This window comes from Aedes aegypti, chromosome 2 (genome assembly GCF_002204515.2).
Source record: "Aedes aegypti strain LVP_AGWG chromosome 2, AaegL5.0 Primary Assembly, whole genome shotgun sequence".
NCBI lineage: Eukaryota > Metazoa > Arthropoda > Insecta > Diptera > Culicidae > Aedes > Aedes aegypti.
In genome coordinates this window covers 12,541,866-12,568,549 of record NC_035108.1, presented here as the reverse complement: position 1 = coordinate 12,568,549, position 26,684 = coordinate 12,541,866, and the positions used below count along the sequence as shown (strand labels likewise).

The following is a 26,684-nucleotide window of genomic DNA, read 5'->3' as shown; positions in this document are numbered from 1 at the left end:
GCCACAACAAAGTGTCCGTTTACCACAGTGAATAAATTTTAATCATCTTTATAATGCAGCTTACGATGATTATTTGTTCACTTTGCGCAAAATATGCAAACCGCCATTCTACCGCCACACGGCTGAAATGCCCAGCCCCGAATGTTGAAATTCTTTCATTCAATTTTAATGTAATGATTCCCATTGGGAGTGTGGTGCATTATTGTTCCACCAAGTTGTCACATTATTTGCGCCCGTTCAAGCGAAGCCGATTTTTGCAACTATTTAACCGAATTTCAATGCTTACCTGTGCTACATTTTGCGGTTGGGTGGTCCAAAATATAGCGGGCGCGTGGACTGGCAGATCATCTACCTTTTTGATTTGCCACTGTGGTGGATATAGGGGAACATGCCCCAAATCGGTTCCTGGGGGCTAAATGCCTCCACGCTGTTTCATTACTTTTTACGTGTATCGAATTTGATTTCTTCCAACAAATCTGAAAGCTATACAACTGGTCGTGCTCCTTTAGACATAGAAAAAGCATTTGACATTGTATGGTACGGAGGTTTAATTATAAAATTGGCCAATGTTGTACAATATTTTCACATCTGACTTATTTGAGTTACCTCAGGGATGTCAAAAATCTTTGTTTGCGGATGTTGCGGATGACACAGTTCTCTCAGTCAAAGAACGAAGCCTGCGTGTCATCTGTAGTAGATTGCAAAGAAGTTTGAATGAAAAAAGAATACTTACAAAAATGAAAGATTACTCCTATGCTTCCAAAACATAAAAACATGAACCAAAAGCTCTTTATCTAATACCTTCAAGTAGACATGTTGTCACGATGTGAGGGGTTCCAATCAATTGCTCAGATGAAGTTAAGTAGCTAAGGATCATGCTAGATACAAATATAACTTCTAAAAATCATATTGGATTTTACTTCAACTCAAAGCTTGGTTCAGTAGCATAGAAGGATAAACTATCCAAAAATTGAAGTAATCTGAAAAAATGACACATAACTTGCTATTGCTGGGCGTATTGCCCCGGTCTCCCCTACAATTTGAATGGAGCTCTATTCCCACGACAGAGGAGACAACGTGGCGTACGGCAATTCGGGATAAGCTTTCAAGCTTATCAAAATTTAATTTAATTACTTTCGTTTTAATTAATCCACCCGTATTTAAGCCGGTGTTTGTAATTGACATTATATGGTTTGAATGAGATTCACCCACAACTGTAGTTACATTCGATCATTTTCCGAATGGGCAACCGTAAAATGTGGCATTGTGTTCGATATTTAGAATTTCTAATGTAGCTCATCGATTGGTGCTGTAAATTTCGGTGAAATTGATCAACGTTTAACACGTTTACAACACTTCTAAATTTTACGATTTCGGTACGATTGCCTATACAATACAATAGTTATGAACGATAATGGTTAAAAGTTACTATTAAAACTAAAAACATCATATTTCGACAATACTTACTTTTTGCACTTTGCGTGGGCGGAAGGCAGGCTGCTGGGCAAGCTTTCGGCGCTCTTCGTTCTCCAAATCAGATTGCTTCTTGTAGTCCGCCGGTGGCCATTTCTGATCCCCGCGCATATTGGTACCGCCTGTGGGGGGACGATAGAAGCAAACAGGAACCATAATGTAATGAGAGAAATTTTAATGATAACGACGAAAGGGTGACGCAACGGCAGCAAAACTTGTAAAAATCGTTTTCGATTCACCTAGTGACTTGCCGTTGCATTCTTTCTGATTCACCAATTTAGGCTCATATTGTTAATCGGTAATGACTGTATCAATAAAGTAAAATCGTGTCGAAGATATCTGGGTATGATCCAAAATATTATTGTTCTAGGGGACGGACCTGGTGTAGTGGTTAGAACACACGCCTCTCACGCCGAGGACCTGGGATTGAATCCCATCCCCGAGATAGTCACTGACAAAAAAGTTGTAGTGACGACTTCCTTCGGAAGGGAAGTAAAGCCGTTGGTCCCGAGATGAACTAGCCTAGGGCTAAAAATCTCGTTAGTAAAGATAAAAAAAAAAAAAAATATTGTTCTAGAAATTCCATAGATTTTTCTGGGTTACCAAATGTCGGCGTGGGGCGTACTTATTTTTAGGAGCTATTTCAAAAATCATTGGAGCAATTCATTGAACAATCTCAGATGAATTTTTCGGCCAAATCTTCGGGAAATATCTTTAATTATCCTTAGATTTCGTCTAATAATAGCTCCTCGAAGGATTTTTGGAAAAATCATTGAAAGATAGAATTTTTTGAATAATTATCTCAGGAATCTGAAAGATTTGCTAGAGAAACTTTTTAGGATTATCTGAAAGAATTTTTAGAGAATATTCTCTGCTCTATATGCAAAATTTCGATGTAATACTGCGTAAATAAAAAAAGATTAAAGAGCGGTTCCACAGAAAATGACGACTTTTTTCCCAAATTTCATTTTTATATTTTTTGATTTGGATGAAATTTTGCACATGCTTTGTTTATGCCCAAAAATGCCTTTTTGCATCATCGGCTCGCCATTTTGACTCTAGCCTTACTTTTGAGAAGGGCCTAAGAAAAAAATCCTTAATAATTTTCAAAAAATTATAACTTAGAAACGGTTTGTCCGATCAGTTTGGTGCCTTCCGCAAAGTTTTAGGTTATTGTTGGGACTATCTGGAAAAAAATATACACTGTAAAAAAAATTTGTAATTTTTTATGTATCGAAAATAAAGCTTAAAAATCAATTTTCTCAAAAATCGTATTTTTCATTTTTTTTTATATGTTAAAGTAGACAAAAAATGAAGTCTTTGCACAGTGGGTCAAGATGGAGAAATCATGGACAAAAAAGTTATGGATTTTTGAAAATAGGTGAATTTTTGAAAATGGTCATAATAAACTTTTTAAATATTTTTAAACTCGATTTTATGAAAGTACGCAAAATTTACAATAAAAAAGGTATACGAAAAAATCAGGCTAACTATTACCATTTTAAAGATACAGCGATTTTAATACAAAATTATGATATAATTTTCAATTTTTGGTCATTATAATATAACTTAGAAACGGTTTGTCCGATCAGTTTGGAGTCTTCCGCAAAGTTTTAGGTTATTGTTGGGACTATCTGGAAAAAAATATACACTGTAAAAAAATATGTTGTAATTTTTTATGTATCGAAAATAAAGCTTAAAAATCAATTTTCTCAAAAATCGTATTTTTGATTTATTTTTTTTTTTTTTGTTAAAGTAGACAAAAAATGAAGTCTTTTGCACAGTGAGTCAAGATGGAGAAATCATCGACAAAAAAGTTATGATTTTTTAAAAAAAGGTTGATTTTTCAATATGGTCTAAATAAACTTTTTGAATGCTTTTCGACCCGATTTTATGAAAGTACGCAAAGTTTTCAACAAAAAAGGTATATGAAAAAAAATTACTAATTGCTACCGAAACATTTGAAAAGTTTATTATGACCATTTTCAACAAATTCAGCTTTTTTTTTTTAAAAAATCATAACTTTTTTGTCCATGATTTCTTCATCTTGACCCACTGTGCAAAAGACTTCATTTTTTGTCTACTTCAACATATAAAAAAAAAAAAAAAATCAAAAATACGATTTTTGAGAAAATTGATTTTTAAGCTTTATTTTCGATATACAGTCATCTCTCCCTTACTCGATATTGAAGGGCCCATCGAGTTAGGGAGGTATCGAGTTACAGAACACAAAAGCAGTGCAACTGCGTTCCAAGGGACCATCGAGTTAGCCATGAAAACCAACTTTTACTATAGTTCCTTAACTCGATATCGAGATACGGAATATCGAGTAAGGGAGAGTTAACTGTATAAAAAATTACAACATTTTTTTATACAGTGTAGGGAAGGTGTACCGGTATTCGCCATGTACCAGTTATTCGCCACCCCAGATTTTATACCGTTTTACTTCATATATGGTTGCCAATTGTTTAGTGTTTGCTAAATTGCTTTGAGATGATACGGAAACATTCTTGGAAACCGCAAAATTTTCTCAGAAAATAATAGAAAAAAATCATTTTCCTTAAACTTTTTGCTCCTTTGCACCTATTTTTCGCCACCTGTTCCTGAATTCGCCACCCTCCATAAGAAATCAACGTAAGTGGCGAATTCAGGAACCGAAATTAAAATCGTGGCGAATACTGGTGCAAGTGGTCCAGTATTCGCCACCACCATTTTTAATACAAAAACAAAGTTTCTGATTAGTTTTTATATTTTCCCTGCTGAGCATGGATTGAAAGCTTTCGTTTAATGTCCAGACAGTAACCAAAGGTCTTTTGATTTATAAATAAACAATATTTTTCCTTAGGGTGGCCAAAACTGGTACACTTACCCTATATTTTTTCCAGATAGTCCCAACAATAACCTAAAACTTTGCGGAAGGCACCAAACTGATCGGACAAACCGTTTCTAAGTTATAATTTTTTGAAAATTATAAGGGGTTTTTTTCTTAGGCCCTTCTCAAAAGTAAGGCTAGAGTCAAAATGGCGAGCCGATGATGCAAAAAGGCATTTTTGGGCATAAAGAAAGCATGTGCAAAATTTCATCCAAATCAAAAAATACAAAAGTAAACCGACATTCGAATTCAAATGGAACCGCTCAATAAAAAAAATAAATAAAAACGTTTTACATGATACTAACGTGAAGAAAAATCTGAATCAGTTAACGTGACTCTAATTATTAACAATAAAAAAATCTCTTCGGTACTAACGTTCTTTTATTTTGTACAACAATGGTGGGAAAACCTCGCTTGTCGTACACAACATCAGCGTGGCGGTTCTGGATTCGGTAGATCGCGAGATAACTGAAAGATTAACCGTCAGGATGTCGCTCGAAGGATCACCGCTAGAATCAGCTAGTTGTTGTGTACGATAAGCGCATTTATTCGACACGTTTGTTACAAAAATACCGTGGTACAAAAAACGTTAATATCCTGGAAATTCGGTTCTCAAAATTTGTATGTTTGAATAATGCAAACAATGATGTTGTAAAGGTTCTAGCATAAAGTAGCACATTCACTGCATTATGGTTTCCCATGTTTTTGTAGGATGTCCTACTCGAGGTATCCGGCGATTATGATTTCCCTCGTAAGAATTCGAGTAAAACAAGACATCCATACATTGACTACAACTCGTACAATGTGCGACAACATTAATTGAAAAAATGAACAACATTACAAAGGAATTTCTTAAACAATAGTTAATGAGAATCTTTGGCGAAAAATAAGGCTTAGTTTATAACAGATCTTTTAAAAAAAATCAGCCTGGCTAAACCTGGTTTTGCTTCATTTTTCAAAGTAATTTCACATGAATAAACTAATTGCGTAAAATCTAAACTACATTTTTCCAAGATAGCTTATGCTTTAAATTTTTAAGAAATTCCAAAAATTATTTGACTTACTCACTACACGATATGCTTTAAAAAAAATTAGTACAATCAAATTCGTCAAGGAAAATAGAAGGCTGGTTTCAGAGCTTTTGCTACAAATCTGTTGGAAATCAGTTAAACAATATTGTGAGATTTATTCATAAATTGAATTCCTCCTGGAGGACAACCTTCTATGTCTACTTTTTATCTACAAATTGATTCCGGAATATGGAGTGCCTCGAAGAAGCCCAAGTATTCGGGTTCGTTTGCGCGCGATTCTGGGCAGTGCATCGAAGAAGCCCAAGTGTTCGTGTCCGGTTAGCGTTGTACGAGTGCGAAAAGACATTCGTGTTCAGTCGAGGATGGATTATAAACTGGTGAGCTCGTTTCATGCTTATGATAACTCATTTATACCGAGGCAACGTTACTTTTGTATTTTTTTTTGATAATTCGTCACTACAAGCGTCGGCATAAACCCTTATTCTGTTTTGAATAATTTGTATATAGATAGGGTAGATGTACCAGTTATGGACATAATGGTTCCCTATTTCGCCATACGGGAAAATTTGATTAGCTTCATATTTTTAATCATCCTGTGTGTTCAAGTAGATTAATATCAAATATATCTTGATGTTGAAACATTCAAAAGTATTCAAAATGTGAAAGTTTTCGAGAAAAAACGTATGGCTAAATAGGGAACCGCTGGAGCCTGGTACACTTTCCCTATTTCTTTTTACGTCATAACTAAAAATAACCTTTGATTAGTTCGATATTATGAATGTCGACGTAATACAGGTTTACGTTTTCTTAAAGATACCCTATATGATTTCTATTATAAAATTTTCATGACTATTTCACTAATTGAAGTAGGAATGCGTTAAATTAGGGTTTTGACTAATTTTTCAAAATAATCTGATTACCATTTCCGTATTTTTCAAACAAACTGTGGATGGTTCGACATAAACCCTTATTCTTTTTAAATATAATTTTATTATACAAAGCTTTCCTTTGTTTTCATTTTCTAAAATAACCTTTGATTAGTTATATATTTTGAATGTCGACGAATTTTCATAATCTTCTATATTTAAATATCTTTTCACCGCGACAAAATGCAAAAAATGTTTTAGGTAAAAGTCATATTATTCCTCCTTATCCATGGATCGCATCACCGAGCAAAGGTGACTCCCAGGGTTTAGGGACAAAATGTCGAAAGACAAAACGTCGAAACCCAAAATGACGAATGCCAAAACGTCGAATCCCAAAACGTTGAAAGGGACAAAACGTCGTAAGCACTATTTTTTTTACCGAAGTTGTTTTGTTGCTAAGGAATAAAAATTTAAAATTTACATCACAGTAAGCTTGTAACAAATTTTCAGAAATGAGTCATTTTTACATCAATTTCTGACGAAGAAAGAAGCACCTAATGAAGCAAATCGAAATTGAAGCCTCAGATATGCAGAAGTGATTAAACCAGTTCAGGGCTATATTGGTTTGTGAGTTGAGGTATACCTTTAGCAACGCAGTCCGCAGATCCTTACGTTCTGTGAAAAATTGTGTTCCTTTTCATTCCCAATAGCTCCTTACCGAGGCATTCAAATTTCCTTCAACCCTAGACCTTTCCTTCCGATAATAACGTTCATTGTAACCATCCAATTAAACACTTTATTTTAGTGTAACAACGTGAAATCTTTTTTTTTTGCATGTCTATCGATTGGATACTAACTGACAAATCTATTGCTGTTGTACAAATTGATCAGTTTCGTCTCTCTTCATGTTCCATAAATATGTTATTGTGCGGTTGTCACAAGCGTGTGTAAAGTTCATGTTACACATGATTTTTGACAACGAGTGAATTCTTTATTCTTCAAAAACTTACTCATTCTTTTATCGAATAAGAACAATTTAATAGATTGATTGAATCGATTCCTAGCTTTATTTCAAAGCACGCCCTTTGCATCCTCTTATCAATATTTGACTAAAATTATCACTTTGAATTTTGTTATCTGAGGATTATGAAAAATATCTAAAGCAATTCCGACGAGTTTTGATAATTTGCATTTTTTTTATTTTCCTCCAAAAAATTACGATACAGGTCGGATTCGATTATCCGGAGTATCGATTTTTTTCACTCCGGTCAATCGAAACCTCCGGATCACTAAAAGAAAAAATCAAATCTGCTATAAAAAAAAATTAAAAATTAAATAATTTTGTTGTTTTATTTATAAGTTATTTTCAAAACCAACTTTTCTTACCTACATCCAAAACTGCAAAACCATTAATATTTTATAATCTTAAAAACGAGAATGTCAAAGACAAACTCAGGATAATCGAGTCTAAAATTCCGGATAATTGAATCCGATCTGTATCACGGTTAACTTTAGAAAAAATATATTTTTCACAGCCTTAACTGTTCAAAACATTGTTAAGTATTTGCATTTCACTTTACATTTTTATCGGTTTTATTTATATTTCTTCGAATAATATCGAATAGATCGACGCTTTGTCAGACATTCGCATTTATTTTCCTTTCGACGTTTTGTCCCTTCGACATTTTGGCCTTTCGACGTTTTGTCCTTTCGACATTTTGGCATTCGACGTTTTGTCTTTCGACGTTTTGTCACCCAACCGTCTCCCAGATCTTTTTCCTTCCTCACTAATAAACACCCTTCCCGTGGTGATTGTGGAGATGCAGAGGTAATGTCGGTCTCTAGAAGCAACAATCATTACACCTTAACATTGCTTCCCCATCCCAACTGACTGTAAGGACTTGGTCGGCGTCGTTATTTATCAATAATATGGGATCTGCGAAAATTGCACTTCGAGAGTAAGCAGAAACTCCCTTCCCTTATTCATTTGGATCGAAGTGCAATTCTTACCAGTTCCGATCAATCACGGAATAGCAACCATTGACATGTACAGACAGTCTATGCTATGTTTTTATCTACAAATTGATTCCGGAATATGTTCCTGGATTCAAATAAAAACAAATTAAACTTCAACCTACAAATATACACTTGATTTTAACAGATTTGAACTGAGATATTTCGATGAAAGTTCTACTAGAAATTTCTCAGGGAATTCCTTGAAAAAGGTTTCCCAAGCATTTTGTTACAAATGATTTCGGGAAATTTATCAAAAGTCTCTCGAGAATATTCCCACAATAAGAAATCGCGTTGGAAATTCCTTAATGTTTTTTTCTTGAAATTATGCTTCAAATCCCCGGATTATAAAAGGATTATCTAAAAAATGTTCGAAATGCCTCTTTCCTTCGAATCTTCAGAGTAAGTTTGTTGGAAACCACCAGGAAGACTTTTGCTCTCAGAATCAATTGAGTAACATTTAGCAAAATGACTGTGGAGGAAACGGGGATTTATTAAGATATTTGTGTGGATCTTTCTTAAAACAATTCTTCAGAAATAGTTCATGTGTAATTCCTATAGGCTTGCTGGTGGAATTGTGTGGAATTCAGAAGTCAAAGAAGGAATTCTGCGAGATTTCAAGATTAAGTTCTAAAGAACATTCTGACGGAACTTCAGAAGTTGAATTAATATTTAAGACAGTTGTTAATTATCCTATAATCATTCATCTCTAAAGAAAACATTATAAATAATCATTAATCTCTTGTTGTTTTCTAAGATGATTGTAATTCTTTAATTTTTCGACATGAATTGAGTATTTTTGTCCGAATTCAATTTAAGCCGAAATTATGTAAAAAAACTTCTTTAGAATTTCTTATTTTTTTTCTTTCATTTTTAAAACATATATCCATTACCATTTGGAAAAACTTATAGAGTAGAAGTTTCTAGAATCTAAAACAATATCTAATGGAGAAATTTTTGAGAAGTTCAAGAATGAATTGCAAAATATTTTACTTAATCTGTTGAAAAATTTCTTTTAAAAAAACTCAGAACAATCGTTAGTGCTGTTTAAAGAAAAATAAAACTCTGAAATACAACTTGAATGAATCTTAGGACGACAATAATATAATTCTTTTAAGAAACCCCTGAAAGTATTTATCGAAAATGTTTTATGTATGAAGAATTAAAAAAAACAGCTGAACGAATTCCGCTAGAAATGTTTGAATTATTTAGAATTTAGTTAGGTAGAGTAGGCATTTTTAAGGAAATTTTAAAATATTGTTTTCGAATTTAGTTTTATTTTTAGAGAAATCTAAAGAAACACTTTGAGAATCGCTTAGATTATTTTCCCAATTAAATCCTGTTCAATTGCGTATGAAAACAATGGGGGAAAAGTTATTAAAAGAATCCCAGAGAGTAGCAACTAGATGAATCATTTAGTGTTTTTGCAATTAATGAGCTCTTTCGCGAGAGTAAACTCATTAAAGATACTTGAGTTTTTGAGCAAAATCACTCAATCGCATTCAAGCCGTCAAAATAGTTCGGTCATGAAGCCCATAAAACATTTGTGAAAATCTAATGTTGTTGTTTACGTTAGAAGGGATTACTATAATTCTATCAGACTAACAAGAAATCATTACTTTGTGTGAGTGAACTGTGGATATAGGAGACAAAGAAAAATTTAAATGGTGAGTTTCGAGAATTTGAGTTTTTCACAACATTGCGAGAAACACAGTGAATTTTTATGAATACGGTCAAGATGTGGACCCACCGATCAAAGGAAAGTTTAAAATGTTGTCAGCAGTCGAAGAACTGGGAAGGACGAGGTCCCGGTCGAGCTTTTCAAGCACTGAAGTGAGTAGCTTTACCAATCAATCCTGTACTTCTGAAGGTATGGGATGACGAAGAAATGCCCACTGCCTGGATGTATGGCCTCATAGTTCAATCTACAAGAAATTGTCGTACAAAATACTGTCACGCATCGTTTTTAACAGATTTGTACCGCTCGAGGAGTTCTTCGTCGGCAAATACCAGGCTGGTTTTCGTGAGGGCTGTTCGACAGCTATCGTATGTTAGCTTGCGAACGATCTTAGGTAAATTCTTGCAGATAATGTCTGAACATGGTTTTCCAGCGAAATTAATTAGGCTGATACGTGCTACGCTCGTTTGTAACGTTAGACGGATTGAAGCAAGGAATTTCGAATTTGCTGTTCAACATTGCATTCAAGGGTACTATTAGGAGATCTGGTGTGCAAATAAACGGCACTATCATTACACGGTCGCATTTGCTCGCATTTGTTGGCTTTGCGGACGATTATGATCATAATGGAATCGATCTCAAATCAGTGGAGATGCTTTCGTGCCTCTGAAAAGGCAGACAATGGGATAGGCTTGACTATCAATTCTACCAAAACGAAGTACATGGTTGCAGGTAGAGATAGAGATAGGCCTAGTGGTGTTGGTGCTGAGGTAGTGTTTGATGTGAATGTGTTTAAAGTTGTTGAAGAGTTTGTTCACCTTGGAACACTTGTGACATGTGACAATGACGTGTCGCGCAATATTCACTTCGAAGAATTGCGACTGCGAATAGGGCGTTTCACGGACTATGTAACAAGCTTAGGTTTTGATTCTTCTGGTGGCTCTCTACGGGCACGAAGCGTGGACGTTGAAAGAGCCAGACCAAAAAGCCATCGGTGTTTTCGAGCGAAAAGTGTTGCGGACAACACTCGGTGAGAAACTAGAAAATGGTTTTTGGTGCAGACGCATTAATCACGAGTTGTATCAAGTGTATAAAGTTGCGAATATTATTAAGCATGTGAAATACGGCAGACTTCAGTGGGCTGGTCACTTAGTGCGAATTTTAGAAGAAAGAATTGCGAAAATAATATTCAGTAGGAACCATGTAGAGGTCGGTGACATCGTGGAAGACCAAGAATACGCTGGCTGTACGCAGTGGAAGAGGACCTGGCGACCCCAAACGTTCGGGGCAGCTGAAGAAGTATTGCCCAAGACCAACGAAGATGGAGCTGTACAATTCGCTTGGAAATGGCGTGACGGTACGTTGTAGCCATCAAGGTATCAAGAAAGTATATGAAAAAAAATCTTGACGGAATTCTTTAAAGAATATCTGGTTTAATGGTTAGAGATAGTTTTGAAAGAATATTTTTATGGATGAATTCTTGTTGTAGGAAATCTTGATGAAATTTTAAAAGGAATCAAGAAATCCTGAAGAAGCTCATAGAGTAATTTTTGTATGTATTCCAGAATCAAACCGTCCATTGAACAGATTTTTTTAGGGAAATATCTAGAGAAATTTTATTAGGTATCTTCAGAACAAATCTTTGGAAGGGTTATCGATGGAACTTGTAGAAGAAATTCTTAAAGCATTGCTCAAATATTTTGAAGTGTTTTTTCGTTGTTGTCAATTATTCGAGCCTACCCAAGTAGCACTGGTAACAAATGCAATATTTTAGAAAAATAAAACAAATTACATTGCCGTTGCATTTCAGATAATTTGTAGCATATCTTATTGATGATTGGTTATTAAACTATTACATTGTAACTTACGCTTTGTTTACATTACATAGGTGTTGCATTTTTACTTGCATGTAACTTAACCTAGAGCTGTCAAAATGAATAAGTTACATTGAAATTGAATCTGTGGTTGCAAAGAAACAAATAATACGAAAGGTTACATACAGATTGCTAAGTCACATGTGTGAAACAGCATGAAGTTTGTTTACCATTTGTCATAGGGGAAGGGGTGAAAAAATGAACAGGATGGTAAAATGAATACCGAACTTCTTACGCATGAACAACAAATTTCAATAATTTTTATTACGCACGGATGATTTAGAGCAGTGTTTCCCAAACTTTTTCAACTTTCGCCCCCTTGAAACCAATATTTTTTGGAATCGCCCCCCTATAACAAATATACATGCAAAAAATGTCCTTGAATTGCATATCCATGGAATTATTACTTATCCAATGAATATTATGTTCAATAAAAAATATTATTAATTTATTGAATTTGTTTTCGACACTGAAATAGTTTTCAGAAGATGTGAATAATAAATGTTTAACGTTTTTTGGAATGATTTTGAATCCAATTAAAATTCATGAATAAATATATGAAAATCTAAAATGTTTTCAACTTATTTTTTCGAAGCAATGAATAAAACAGGTATTTTATCAAACACTAAGGAAAGCTCAGATTTGTTTGTGTTGGCCAAGGTTTAAACCCGACGTAAATCTAATATTTCCTCAAATCTATTTTAAAACACAGTTTTTTAAGTTTTCAGTATTAAAGGTTTTTTTATTGAAACCTGAATTTTGTCAGCAACATTTACTGAAATTTGTTCAATAAATGATTTGAACTAGAAGAACTAAATGCGTAAATGCTTAAAACTGAAATTCCAAAATAAGAACTACAGATTTTTCCGTCTAAACCGGATACCAATAATATAGATGCTTTCAACAAAATCTCTAATAATAAATATTGAATACTTTTATCATTTTTTTAAATACTCAGATACGTGTTTTGTACTTCCATAACATGTTATCTGTGTTTTCAATATTTTCTGTGACTTATCATTTTGATCTTGAGAAAATCTTAAATACCAATAATTCACAAAACTCCCTTTGTATGAAAAACCTTTAATGCTTAACACAAATAATTTGTTTTTGACAATCATCAAATACTGTCCATCATAATTTTGAAAAGACCATACTTGGAGGTATAAACGATAAAATAGTTCTGGAAATAGTTAAGCTTTGATAGTTATTCAGATGCATTAATATTAGATTCTTTTAACTTATGTCTGTGTCCTTTCAACGTTCTGAGTAATTATTTTTAATAGCTCTCATGTTAGTTTTTTCGCCCCCCTTTTTGGATTTTCCGCCCCCCATATTCCGTTTTACAAATTTTCGCCCCCTTGAACCTGAAAATCGCCCCCTGGGGGGCGAATTCGCCCACTTTGGGAATCACTGATTTAGAGCATAAATAAGAGTGTTTTTGTTAATATGGAGATAAATTGAAGTCAGAACCACGTTCAGAAATTGAAACTGATGTAATTTTAGGCACGGAGATGTTGAGGTTTTTCAATGAGGTGATCGTAATGAAATGATGTCAAAGCAGAAACCTTTAGAACTGTTTTCGAAAGGATTATAATCATTCATAGGTGTTTTTTTAGGACTGTGATAAAAAAAAATCAAAAATGTTTGTTTTGCTCGTGTATTTTACCACCAACATAAAATGAACATTTCCATAATATTTTAATGACGACGAAAGTATGGTCTTAGTCTTAATTCGTGTCGCTGCGTTAATTAACATCTCTGATGTTGTGCGATAGAACTAGCTATAATTAATAAGGAAATTAATAAATAAAGGACAATTTCTGCGAGTAGACATATCACAGAACATCTATTTACATTTGTAATGTTCTCTTTTCTACTTTTGTGAGGAACTCCAAACTTTGACCCGATGACACAAAATTCGTTTAAGGGGGCAGGATCCGTCATCAACTCGATAATTTTCAAAAGCAGCTCCAAGCTCCAACCGAAACACAGTTTCGATGTCGTAATCATCGAAATCGGATCCTTAAACGTTAAAGTGTTTGGGCTCTCTAGACAATTCGTTATCAAACGTCAACATTCCACAGCAAAATCGCTAGTGTTTACTTCAAAATTCGAAATCATCATCTCCAACTTAGTTCTACCCTCCGTCCACGAATTATTGTGGCGCGTCGATCGTCGCAAGTTTCTCGTTAAACAGTCAATCCCGTAAATGATTGTGTTTTGTTATGCTTAATTACTTTTAGACGACAGCAATCAGTGGCTGTCTTCTTTGTTGAAATTTGTTCTGGGATTTCAACTCCCACAGGGTCCACTTATTCACTGCCATAATTTGTATTACGTGCAATAAATATGTTAGATTTGTCCTTGAAAAACTTATCGAAGGACCTAAACTTTAATCAACTCGTAGGGGCAAAACCCTCACCCCCCCCTATTTCATAACTTACCAAAACAGCTGTTGAATTCAAATTCTACCAAACGTAATGCCACGCTGAAGTAACGCGCAAATTAGAACCTTACAAATGTAATTTTTTCAGCATGTATCTAATATTGAGCAATAACATCAGAACAAACGCCTGTAGGTATGCTTTTAGACCCACCATACAATTTACAATTTGTATGGACCGTGGTCATTGGCCAGAATCTCTCCTTTCCCCCAATAAATGACTACGTGGTTTATGGATGACCCATAAACACGCATTTTTTTGATTGATTTATTAACCCTAGAAATACTTAAATGGATGGATGTTGTTTCTACTATTTGATAAAGAACTTATTTGTATATCCGATTATAATAAAAATAGCATGTTTTTCACATCTAAATAGCTATTATCGTTATCATGGGCATATTATCCTCAGTCTCTAATATTGGCACAAATTGATCAATTTCTAAATTCAATTCGTTGTTTCACCTCAGGACGCAAGATTGCATTACTTCCTAGCGTCTTGTAGTAAAAAATTGTTAACAAACCCGCATCTTGTCACCTTTATTCACAGAATAGAGCATCGATGAAGAGAAATCGATCATGCGACTTGCGCTTTTATTATAGCACATGCTAGAATTTGCCTTCTTTCGAGCTATTAGTGCTTTCTTGGACGGAGCTTTTAATTTTCATACTTTTGTAAGGTTCCAGTCAATTGGCTTAGGGGATTTTTGCACATAATTTGATGGTTTATCGCAAATTCATCGTTTTTCCCATTAAAAGCAAGACGATGTCGTTTAGGTGTTCATTTTAATACCCCTTCCCCTATTGACAGCTGTGTAATTTATTAGCAGTTTCAGTACAGTTACACATCAGTTTCAAAATAACATAAGCTTTCCGGGTAACTAATGTGTAACAAACGAGTGACTTGCTGACAGTGGTCAACACTACATGTCAAAAAAATTCATACGTATTGTGAATTTTGATATAAGAACTTTACTATTTTATGACTAGTTATTGTTTTCATAGATATTTTTCAAGTGATTAATTAAAATTGTTGAATTTACAATATGCAGCCTCTCTAACAGCTTTTCAATAGTTTTCCTCATTTAAGATTGGCTGTCCTCAAACAGTTATTCGGAAGTGTTTCTGCAGCAAGATGAAATTAAATGGCGATTTATGATAGGCAACCCGGAAAATCCAACTGCGGGACACGAATCAACGTGATTTTGGAATCACCATCTTCACAAACAATTAAATTAAACTCAAAAATACTGCCATTTTGAGTAACAGTGCCAATTCCCATTTTTTTGTGTCAGTTCTAATGGAATAATATCTCAACAATCCAGGTACCATGTGTTATTCAATATAAAATTTTTATCTATTTTATGAGCGCGTCAATTTTGAGCAAGTTAAATGATTGATTTCACCACAAATTCAAATCGGCATGTTAAATTCAATATGTGCTTGTGAATAATTACGCGTTCGAAAATCATACGTATTACTTTTATTGACATTCAATTCTAAAATGGTTGTTCGGTTCCAAAACTGTCAGAAAGTAACAACAACTTCAACGCCGTTTCATTTATTTTGTCGCAGGAAACCCCATGCGTAATCAATCAATTACATAGCAATCGCTCGTAAACTTCTTATGTAACGAACAAACAAGTTACATAAGGCTCGACTTTTTGCGCTTTTTCGGTTACATAGCAGTATTTTTCCATGTTGCAAATGTATCATATTGTATCTTTTGAATATGTTAAGTAGCCGTTGCTGTAAGCTACTTGTAACAATATGTGCTGCTTGGGTAATTATTTATTGGCTTAAAAACGAAAGACTACTGCAAAAATAGGTCTCTTTTAAATAGAAAGCTCTTAGTTACTATCTGAGAGAGTGATTCTAAAACCTTTCAACGCAACGCAGTCAAAGGCCGTCTTCGGGTGCTAACGAGTTGTTTTTCATTTACAGCTTTCCCCAGCTCTGTAAGGAAGCGAGATCATGGATGGAATTGTTTGAAAACTTTTTCCCCTTTGTCAAGTGTCATCATTAATGCAAACTGTTTGATGTTCCCGGGCCGGATCAAAGGGATCAGACACTGCGTAGCTACGAGCAAATGACATTGTTTTCGATTGAAACTTTCAATGGCTTGCGAGAAGAAAAAAAAGACCGATCCTTGAAGGTTTGTATAGTCAACAAACAATCATTTCCATAACGAACAGCCCAAAATCGTCATGTAACCTCTGAGCTGAACTGATTTCGGGGGCTATTCCATCTCCGATCTGAATGACTGGTTTTGCAACCCTGAGTGCTGAATAAGGTGTTGAACGTTATTTATGGGGGCCATTATTTATTTATTTAAAGCCGTAAACGATTTCAAAGAGCTTCTTTTTTTTTGTCGAGTAGCTATTGCTAATCCTTTAGCGTTAGATTTATTATGATGAAAAAAGCGTTCGGCTTTGGGATTGGGTCCTGCCCCAAATCAGGTGCCTGCCTACCGTGTGTCGATTTAATGGTGTCGTCGCGTTTTCAAAATTTACGGCTCTATTTTTACGCTGCTATCATTTCAATTTCTGATCATTAATCTCTGCGGAAGGTGTTGGCGTCATTGGCACACCTCACCTCAGGTACTCTAAAGCGATTGTGGTGGGGGGGTAGAACAGACAACTGCCTACACAAATCACGAAGGATTCTTTCCTAAGTCATCATCAATTCTTCTGTAACTTTTTGTTCTATATGTCCATAGCAAGATATCAGAATATGCGTATCAAATGTGATTGATGAAACTACCATCAGTGCAACGTCCAGTTATCAGTGGAGGCATTTTTTTCCTCCACAGGAATGACATCACAATTATTTATCGAACATCGGTGAAGTGAAGTCGATAATGGTATCATAAAAATTCCCTTCGTTCGAAGCTGAATGCGAATCGATTCCCGCCTTGGAATTGATCGGATTGAGATTTATGGAGATATATTATGGGTATGGGTGGGGGCTAAGGAATGTTTCGTTCTAATGTCATTCACACTTCTATACGCTTTATGTTGAACTTGCGTGGAGTGAGTAGAAATTACGGTTGAGCATGTAAATCGTGAAGACCTATAATTTGGTACATTAATTTAGATGACTTAGGTATATATTTCGTTTTGAATAATTTAAAGTTCTTTTTAGTATATTCTTAGAATGGGATCAGATGATGCATAGTTGCAGAAAACGTAAAATTATTGATGATATTCAAAGGTGTTAGGTGGCCAAAGCAGAAAATTAACTCTGTAACAGAAATAGAACGCATCTATGCAAAACACTTGGGTATCGGCGAAAACCTCTCAATTATTCAACACGGCGAATGTGGAACACTTCGAGTGAAACTATCTGTCAAGCAGCACTTGTGGTCTTTCATGCTTCAGAGTGGGATTGATTTTTCCGTCAGTTTTTCTATACCCTCTTGACGTCGGCAGCATCGTAACTTGCTATTATTATAGAGACGAACTTGCAGCAGCAGCCGTGGATTGAAACATCACTCCAACTGTTTCAAACCATTGTACAGTCAAGTTGAGCTCCGTTCCCTATCAGGGCTTTCATAAGTTGTGCTTCCGACAAGGGATGACTCCGTATATAAATCAATTCTCAACGAACAACACTCGACTAGGTGCCCCATGTATTGCAAGTCAGGATCGGATAACCTAAATTGTGTATTGGCTATTGCAGAGTGCATCCCATCACGATATATTTCAGATTAAACTCCAACGCCCTCGTTCTCTTATTCCGGGAGCACCTGGTTATTCCCAAAGCTGGACGCCCACGCCATTATTGTTTACACGGTTCTTGTTGTAATTATAATGACCTCCAGCAAGTGAGCACATCATTATCCTTCGTGGGCGATTCACTTGCTTTCATAGATAGCGGTGCTTGAATGCAAGATTTTAATGAACAGTTCAAATTTTTTCGAATGGTCTGAACTCGTCTCGGCACCTAATGCAGGGTTGAGAGCATGTCTCTTTCATGAGACTTGATTTCTATTTTAATTCAAGTCTTTATAAAGTCTGTATTTTATAAATTCGGACACTGTTTGGGAATCTCTGTCTTTACTGAGATGTCTAACAACTAGGATGGAAGAAATTGTTCCTATTTTTAAGACACTCTGTTGCTGCCAGCCCTGCTAGTGCCATCCCAAATATATGTGCATCGCAGCTGCAGAGCACCATCTCACGTCAAACTATGATTTCACGCCACATTTTTCCACTCGTTATGGAGCCTCCAGTTCCGATCCGAAGACCATGAGACTGATGCTATCTTTCGAGCAATTTCACTCGCGCCATTCATTCCACCTTGGCGCTACTGCACTGAGTGCGGCGGTCGGTGCATGTGCATAGTGCACATAATGGCGGTGCATCGTGTCGAGAAAACTCATGTATATTGAATGGGACGAAATTTAAATACAAGCTTTTCAACTTTTCCGACATTCAGGAGCACTACTGTGAGTGGGAGCTTGTACCTATACGTTGCACAGTGGTTCTATTTATCATCTTATACAATGTATAATGAAAAATACTATGAGAAATTACCAAGGACAATTGAGGGGCCAAAGCTCACAGGGGTGTAAGTGACATTTTTTCGGTTTTCAGTCAAGTATAATGAAAAAATAAAATTTTTAGAATGTTGGCTTGTTTTTTATTCCCATACAATTATTATGAAATGAGAAATTGAACTCCATTGTTCGTGGTTTTACTATGAATATTTCGTGGATCAATATGAGATCAATATTGATCCACGAAAACAAATTGGAGTGATAAGGAAGACTTAATTTTTATATTTGGCCTATGGACGGTACCACTGTGCGTCACCCTCCCGGGTCCGTTATCCGGAATGCAGTGGCAATAGTCTCCGGATGATGGTAACAGCTCAGGTGCTGGATTTCGGAAAATTTTGTAAATCAATCGCTTGGAAGGCAAATTTGAATTGAATGCAACGGTGATTTCTGCCCCGAAGTGCAATCACCGAGATGCATTCATAATGCAGGGCGAACCTCGTCGGCGTGGCGCTTCAAGCTTCGTGGTATGGTGAGCTATCTATTGGGAGATCAAAACAATGGCGATAGATTGGGGAATGTTCTTTCTCAATGGAACGCATTTGGTATACCTTTTAAAGCAACTGGATTGACTTTCGTGACAAAATGGGTAAAAACTACCAACATTTGTCAAAAAGAAATTTGATTTTATAATATGTAAAATATTCCAATCATCTCAGACGATTCAGTCATTTATGATATTATCAAGCAAGGGAAAATTCACTCACTCACCCGAACGCTACCGATTAAAATATAGCAAAGTATCTGAGCCAATCCACTCTTAACTTTGAGAGACGTATGAACGCGTTCACCATTCAATCACTGAATGCTTTCATCTGAATGTACGGATTTCGCGTTCACTGAAACATTCCGCTGGGTGTATTTCCTGTCCGTGAACGCTCATCAGCACTCAAATACGAATGCCACTCCAGTGGAATCGGAATGTTAATAATCATTGGCTACTGCAATCGGATGGTAGTGTATTATTCTGTTACCATTTTTGTCTAACTTGTCGCTCGGCGAAGAAGTAGAAAGCGCATTGAAAATTGGTAAGAGAAACGGCAACCTCGCTCTTGATTGTGTGTGGAAGTGAGCGAAGGGAACGCAACGATCGAGTGAGTGTTTTCCAAGCCTGGATTTTATCACGGAGAAATGGTTTTAGAATTTTTATAAAAATCTGCCACCAGGAAACTATTAAGAGTTTTACCAGTAATTCGTTAAAAGTTAGGTCAGGAATTAAAGCTCTTTTTTTATACACTCTTCCATAAAAGATAACATATCTGATATATTAAGTGGAAGTAAATTGCACTAGTAATTTCCAAGACAAAAATTTTATCAGATTCTTCTTTGATTTCCTGTTTTTTTTTTTAATATTCCTTATTTTGAATATAAATATTAATACCAAATTCAAATATAAAAACAAAATAAAAAAATCTTTCAGATATTACTTTGCAGATTTACGAACATTTTTTACTTCCTTCAAATATATCGTTTTAAAAATATTTGACATGTTTTTTAAAGGAGAACCACTTAAATTATTCCAGAGATTCCATCAGGATGTCCTCCAAATTTATTCCATCGATTTTCTAAGGACTTCCTATGAGATTCTCGTTTTGAACACCTTCAAGAATTTAATTAGTCCAGAGATGCTTCCAGGCATTTCTCAAGATTTCTTATGAAATTGTCGTCCATTGTTTTTTTTGAAAATTTCTACCAGGAAATTCAAAGAATACCAACTTTAGGAATGACTACAGCGTTTCTTTCTAAGCAATTTTTTTTCACTAGAAATAAATTGAAAAATTTCCCAAAAGAGTCGTCAAAGAACTCTTTCAGGCATTTTCCAGGGAAACGGCTAGGAAAATTTTGGGAAACTTTTGGAGAACAACTATGCGGAAGTTATTTGTAAAGAAAATCCAAAGTAACCCTATGTTAAACGCCTACGAGGGTCTCTGGAAGAACTCTAATTCTATTGAGGAAATCTTGAGGAATTTCCTTGATGAATTACTAAGCTAGCTGGAATAATAATCAATCACATTTCTGGATAACATCCTGCACGATATTTTGACGGAAATCCTTGAAAAACTTCTTATAAAACCTCTGTGTAGGAACGATCACTCAAATTACTGGAATGTATAAATTTGTGTGAACTTCAGAAATTACTCCCGAATTGATGAGTAAAACTGCAAAAGTACCTTTTGACTGAAATGCTTGTGAAATTCATAGAAAAAAAATCTGGAGGAACTTCATGAGGAATCTCAGTTTGAAGTTATTGAGGAATTCCTTCAGAACTCTTAATAGAATAATCTTTGCAGGAAATATTGTAGCAATTTCTGAGATTAATCATCCTCAATGTATTAAAAAGGAATCCATATGAAAAATGCTTGGAACAATTACTGGAATGATTGGCGTAGGAATTCTTGTAGTTTTCGCTGGAAAATACCTAAATGAATTTCTTCAAAAGTTAATGAATAAACCTTTGTAGAGTTTATTCCTGTGGTAATCATTGGGAAATCGGTGAAAAAATTAGAGGAAAAATATCTAAAGAAATTCCTGGAATAGTCTAAGGGAAAACTTTAGGAGCAATCACTGTGGAAATTTTGAGATGTAGTAGCATTGCAATGCTCAAGACAAATTTCGGAGGATTTTTTTATTAAGAATCTCTTGAAAACTTGCTTAAAAAAATTCGGGGAGAAATGGTGAAAAATCCCTGAATGAATCGCTCAAAGTTTCCCAGAAGAAATTTCTGAGGATTCTTACTCGATAGATCTAAGAATCAATTCATGAATCCTCCTCTGGAATACAGACGCAATAATCTCTTAAGGATCTCTAGAATCTTTAGAATTTCACACCAGGATTCAATGATTCACAAAATTGAAAATTGTGTAACTAACTGTCTTATTTGTAGAAATTATATTATACATGCTTCAGCAAAGTTGTAGACCATTCAATTTCAAGCAACTTTGCCGAAACAAGTATATGCAGAAGGTCATGGGTTCAATCCCAGGCCCGTCCCTTTCCTCGTACTTTGTAGTTGTATATCTCTCACTTGCTTCTATCTTCCATTCTAAATATATCACACTTAAACTATTCGTTCATAGCAAACGCTAGAACCAGAGACGGACAAGAAACCGTTTCCCTAACGCTTCCTACTTCCACGCGCACGCCTTTCTTACGCCTGATACATAGGCAGTCTGCTAACCACAAAAGCAAACCTCTCTGCCATGCCTTTCCCCCAATCCATACACTCCCGCATGAACTGACGTGGATGCAGTGGAATATTACGGTCTACGTGGGAGTCAGTTCAATGCATCATCAATTCCTCCCCCTTCCCCTCATTGGTCTGCATTCTGACGTGGCAGGTGCCATTGTTGCCTAAAAATAGAAGATCACCAGCACTTATACACTGAGGATGCCTGTTAGTCCCAAGCAGTCATTCGGTTGGTTCCTTGTGTAAGTGCAGCTGATCTGGCGATACTGGAGTGCATCCACGGGCGGCCAATCAAGCTCAAGCTCAAGCTCAAGCTCTTAAATTGACAGATTTAGAGCTATTTTCCTGCGGTGCCATAGGGTGGTCCGAAGAAAACTGGTTTTCTGGCTCTAGAGTTTTTAATTCGAATTTCTCATCAAAGTAGTCTGTGAAACATTTAGAGCTTTGAAAAATGCGTAATTTGGTGAGTGAAGAAACTCGCTATCTCCTTCCGTTTGGGAGTTATTGTTGTTTTCTCTCAACAACATACCTACCTTTGATTGTGAATATCTCTGATTGGGGCAGACATAAAAAATATCTTTTGACGGCGTTCAAAAGACAAAATAAAATTGTATATTATATAAAAAAAAAACAGATGTGTTATTTTTGTAACTCTAAAAAAATGCCTTGAAAAGCAATGGATTTTAAACAGAAAAACTTTAATAACTTTTGAACTAAAATAGATATCATCAATATTTTTGCATGAAAATTTGCGTTTTTTTAAATTCTTAAAGTCGTTCATAGACCGCTTTGAAAAAACTTTGCCGAAAACACCAAATGCCGGAAACGCTCCGTTACCGAGTTATTAGCCAGATTGCGTCCCTGGCCCATAGTGCACTGGGGGTTAAAAAAATAGCTGCATTATCGTGGGGGTTCAAATTAGATGAATAGTTTCCATTATCCAGAAAAAAACTAAATGGTGAGCAGGGGTGTCATAAGGTATGGGAAATGTTAGTCATTCATTCATTTAGTATTTATCCAATGTGATTCTAGGCTTCCACAGGGTTTCCGGAGGTTTAAATGCAACAAAGAGCAGCAAATACAGATATTTTAGGAATCCCAGGAGTTATCATGGAATTCTAAGGGATCCCAATCCACCGTAGTATTTGCAAGTATACAATTAAGGATCTGTATAGAGAAGTCAATACCCCTTAGGCATGCCTTGGGAATCGTTGTAAAATCTCTGGAAATTGCATTTTACCGCTTTGAGAGGATTGCGGAGAAAGCGATCACTTCCACAGAAGATCAAAATTAGCTTTCACTCTCTTGGGTCGTAGTTGCATATTTACTGAGGGGGTCGAGGAAGAGTAGAACAATGCAAGATAATACATTGGTGAGCTCGTTTTATATACTTCAATAGTCACGCTGTTGTATTTTGTACGACACTCACAACCTCACTTTTCATACACAGGATCAGCGCGGTTATTCTGGCGAAGGTAACCACGCGACGACCAGATTATTGAATACATTTTTATTGTATTGTGAAGAATCGTATATTCTCTGGTACCTATTTCATCGCCTTTTAGTGTTTTCGACATTTTTTATATCTAAAAACAAAAATAACAATTTACGAATCATTGATTGCTTCTTCATACTGATGTATTGTTAGGTAGGTACCGTGAATGTATGCTTCGCATTCCATCATAAATCCATTCCACGTCACTTCGCTGCATCAAGCTTGCTGAATTGAGCTTAGATTATGATAATGTTCCATCCATCGCTTCTAGATGAAACGATTTCCACTTACATTTGCATATAACCTGTGTACGATGGCACGTCATCAATGCACTTCAAGTTGTCACAATCAGCGTCATCGGAACTTAAGGGGGGAAAATGATGCAAAATGCACTGTACTAGCTCATCTGGACAGTTGATAGTATCTAGAGATAACGGACATAATTTGTTATCATTTGTAAAAATGGCTTGTAACAGTTCAGATATTTTATTTTTTCATGTTTTTTTCTGCACCATCTTCCCTTGCACTTCCCCATCTATCGGAAGCATTGTTCGTTGACATTTTTTCCAGCATCATAAGCATAACCTCTTCTGCTTGAAGAATACTTGCATGAATGGCATCCATCCACCCGGTTGCCCTGTTCCCTTCTTCAGACGTGTATGAAATCTTATGGAAAGTGATTTCAGCTCACCTGTTCGCTCATCTCGCTTCACACATGGCCTGCTGGCGATAAGCACAGCAAAATCATCGAAAAGTTACTCAATTGTTGAATCGCCCCGGATTGAAATTTTATAGCTTTTTACCTTTGCAAGGTGGCAAGATTCGATGAAATAAAATGCCTCATGCCTGAACGATTCGGGTTGAATGGAAATTGAAAATCTTTTTGCCGCCCCCGTTGAACAAATATTAAACGAACGAGGAATGCGTCAGATCTCGGTTTAGTGCGTAGTGATGGGTGGATAATAAAATCTTCTCGGTGTGTTGGGAAAAACAAAGAGAATGAGATGTAACAGTTCAAAAGACTTCATTTGCTACAAAATTAAATCGAGATTTGAATTAGATTTCGATAAATAACTTAGCTGCATTATTTTTATTTGAATTTTTGGCAAATTTATGTGAGCACACTCGTTTAGTAATAAACTAAGAACTGTCTTGCAAATTTCCAGCTTGAAGATATTGTGGAATATTATGAGAATCAAACCTAGGTGTCTGGGTTCTTTCATGGTTAATCTTGGTTTGTCTTTTTTATTGCAACAAACTTTAGTTCAATACCATACAAGTTCCAATTTTTTGAAATTATATTGCCCAAAAATTTACTGATGTTGCGTCTGTTTACCGGTGAAACGCCGCTGGCAAACCCGAGCTGCAATCTGTGTGCGGGCGGGCGTGAAAAATGTCGAATCGTGCAAGCCAAACCTTCTTCACGCTGACTGTCATCGGATCGGGTACGTCATCTTTGATTTCCATTTTTATGCTCTGGCCTCGGTTGATCCGAGTGCGCTACCTCAATGGGGTCTTCTTCAAGGTGGGCGGAGACGATGATGTGTTTGGTTCGGTGAAGAAAATCTTTGTTCGCTGGAAGCTATAGAAAATCATCATCTACACGATGCTCGATAATACCGATCGGTGAGAGCAATGTAGGAAATTTTCTTATGGTGAACGAGTGAAATACGAATCGAAGGAGTAACATCGAAGAAGGTGTGCTTTTCTTGAGTCTTAGAGCAAAGGCGTGTGTAGTCCAATATGGCAGGAGTGACAGTGCATATTCAAGTTTTAGTGACAACATTCAACATACAAAACTCATTAGTGCAAAATAAAATAAAGAAAGATACATAATGCTGCCCAGTACAGCCTACATAGATATAACGTTATCCCGAGCAACACACATGTTATAAGTGAGTTTTTTTTTTATTAGTATCTCTCCAGACATTGCATTCATTATTTCTTATACCTAGGTGTTCTGTGTTATTAGACAACACTATCATCCTAATTTGGTAAAACAAATCTAAGATTTTATTAACATTATGTTAATAACATATTACATTTCATTTGCCGTAGCAGTTCAGATTGTTTACAGGTGAGTTGATTTCACCTGTTTATAAGAGAAAAAAAACGCTTTGAATATACTTAACCTAACGTAACCTAAACATATAACGCATTAATCGTGGCAATAGAAGATTGTAACGATTTTTGACTGAAATTATTGATTATTTTATTTGACATTTGTTCCAATGTTTCAACATTGGATATTCTATGTAACTCATTGGTACTATACCAGGGAGGAAGCCTCAGAATCATTTTCAAAATTTTATTTTGAATTCTCTGCAGAGCTTTCTTCCTGGTATTACAACAGCTAGTCCATATTGGTACAGCATACAACATGGCTGGCCTGAAAATTTGTTTGAATATCAAAAGCTTGTTCTTAAGACAAAGTTTTGATTTTCTATTAATAAGGGGATAGAGACATTTTACATATTTGTTACATTTGGCTTGAATGCCCTCAATGTGATTTTTGAATGTTAAATTCTTATCTAGCATGAGCCCTAGATACTTAACTTCATCTGACCAATTTATTGGAATCCCTCTCATCGTGACAACATGTCTACTTGAAGGTTTCAAATAAAGAGCTTTTGGTTTATGTGGGAATATTATTAGTTGAGTTTAGGAAGCATTAGGAGAAATCTTCCATTTTTGCAAGTATGAAGAAAAAATATCCAAACTTTTTTGCAATCGATTACAGATGACACGCAGGCTTCGTCCTTTGGCGGAGAGGCCTGTGTCATCAGCAAACAAAGATTTTTGACATCCCTGAGGTAACTCAGGTAAGTCAGATGTGAAAATATTGAATAATATTGGTCCCAAAATGCTGCCTTGAGGAACACCAGCTCTTACAGGAAGTCTTTCAGATCTGGAGCTCTGATAATTAACCTGAAGTGTACGATTTGACAGATAACTTTGAATTATTCTAACAATGTATGTTGGAAAATTAAAGTTTTTCAATTTTACAATCAAACCTTCATGCCAAACACTGTCGAATGCTGCAAGACCAGTAGAATAGCCTTCAGATTTGTTGGAACGGATCAAATTTGTTACACGTAAAAGTTGATGAGTGGTCGAATGTCCATGGCAGAATCCGAACTGTTCATTGGCAAAAATTGAATTTTCGTTGATGTGGGCCATCATTCTG

General features: G+C 35.7%; 1 protein-coding gene across 1 annotated transcript in view; it reads right to left on the bottom strand.

Moving 5' to 3' along the window:
• LOC5569145 overlaps positions 1–26,684 on the bottom strand; it is a 298,989-nt gene that overhangs the window by 52,639 nt on the left and 219,666 nt on the right. The window contains exon 9 of the mRNA XM_021844044.1: positions 1,468–1,595. Within this exon, the coding sequence (XP_021699736.1) occupies positions 1,468–1,595 (128 nt within the window). The remainder of the gene's footprint in view (positions 1–1,467; positions 1,596–26,684) is intronic.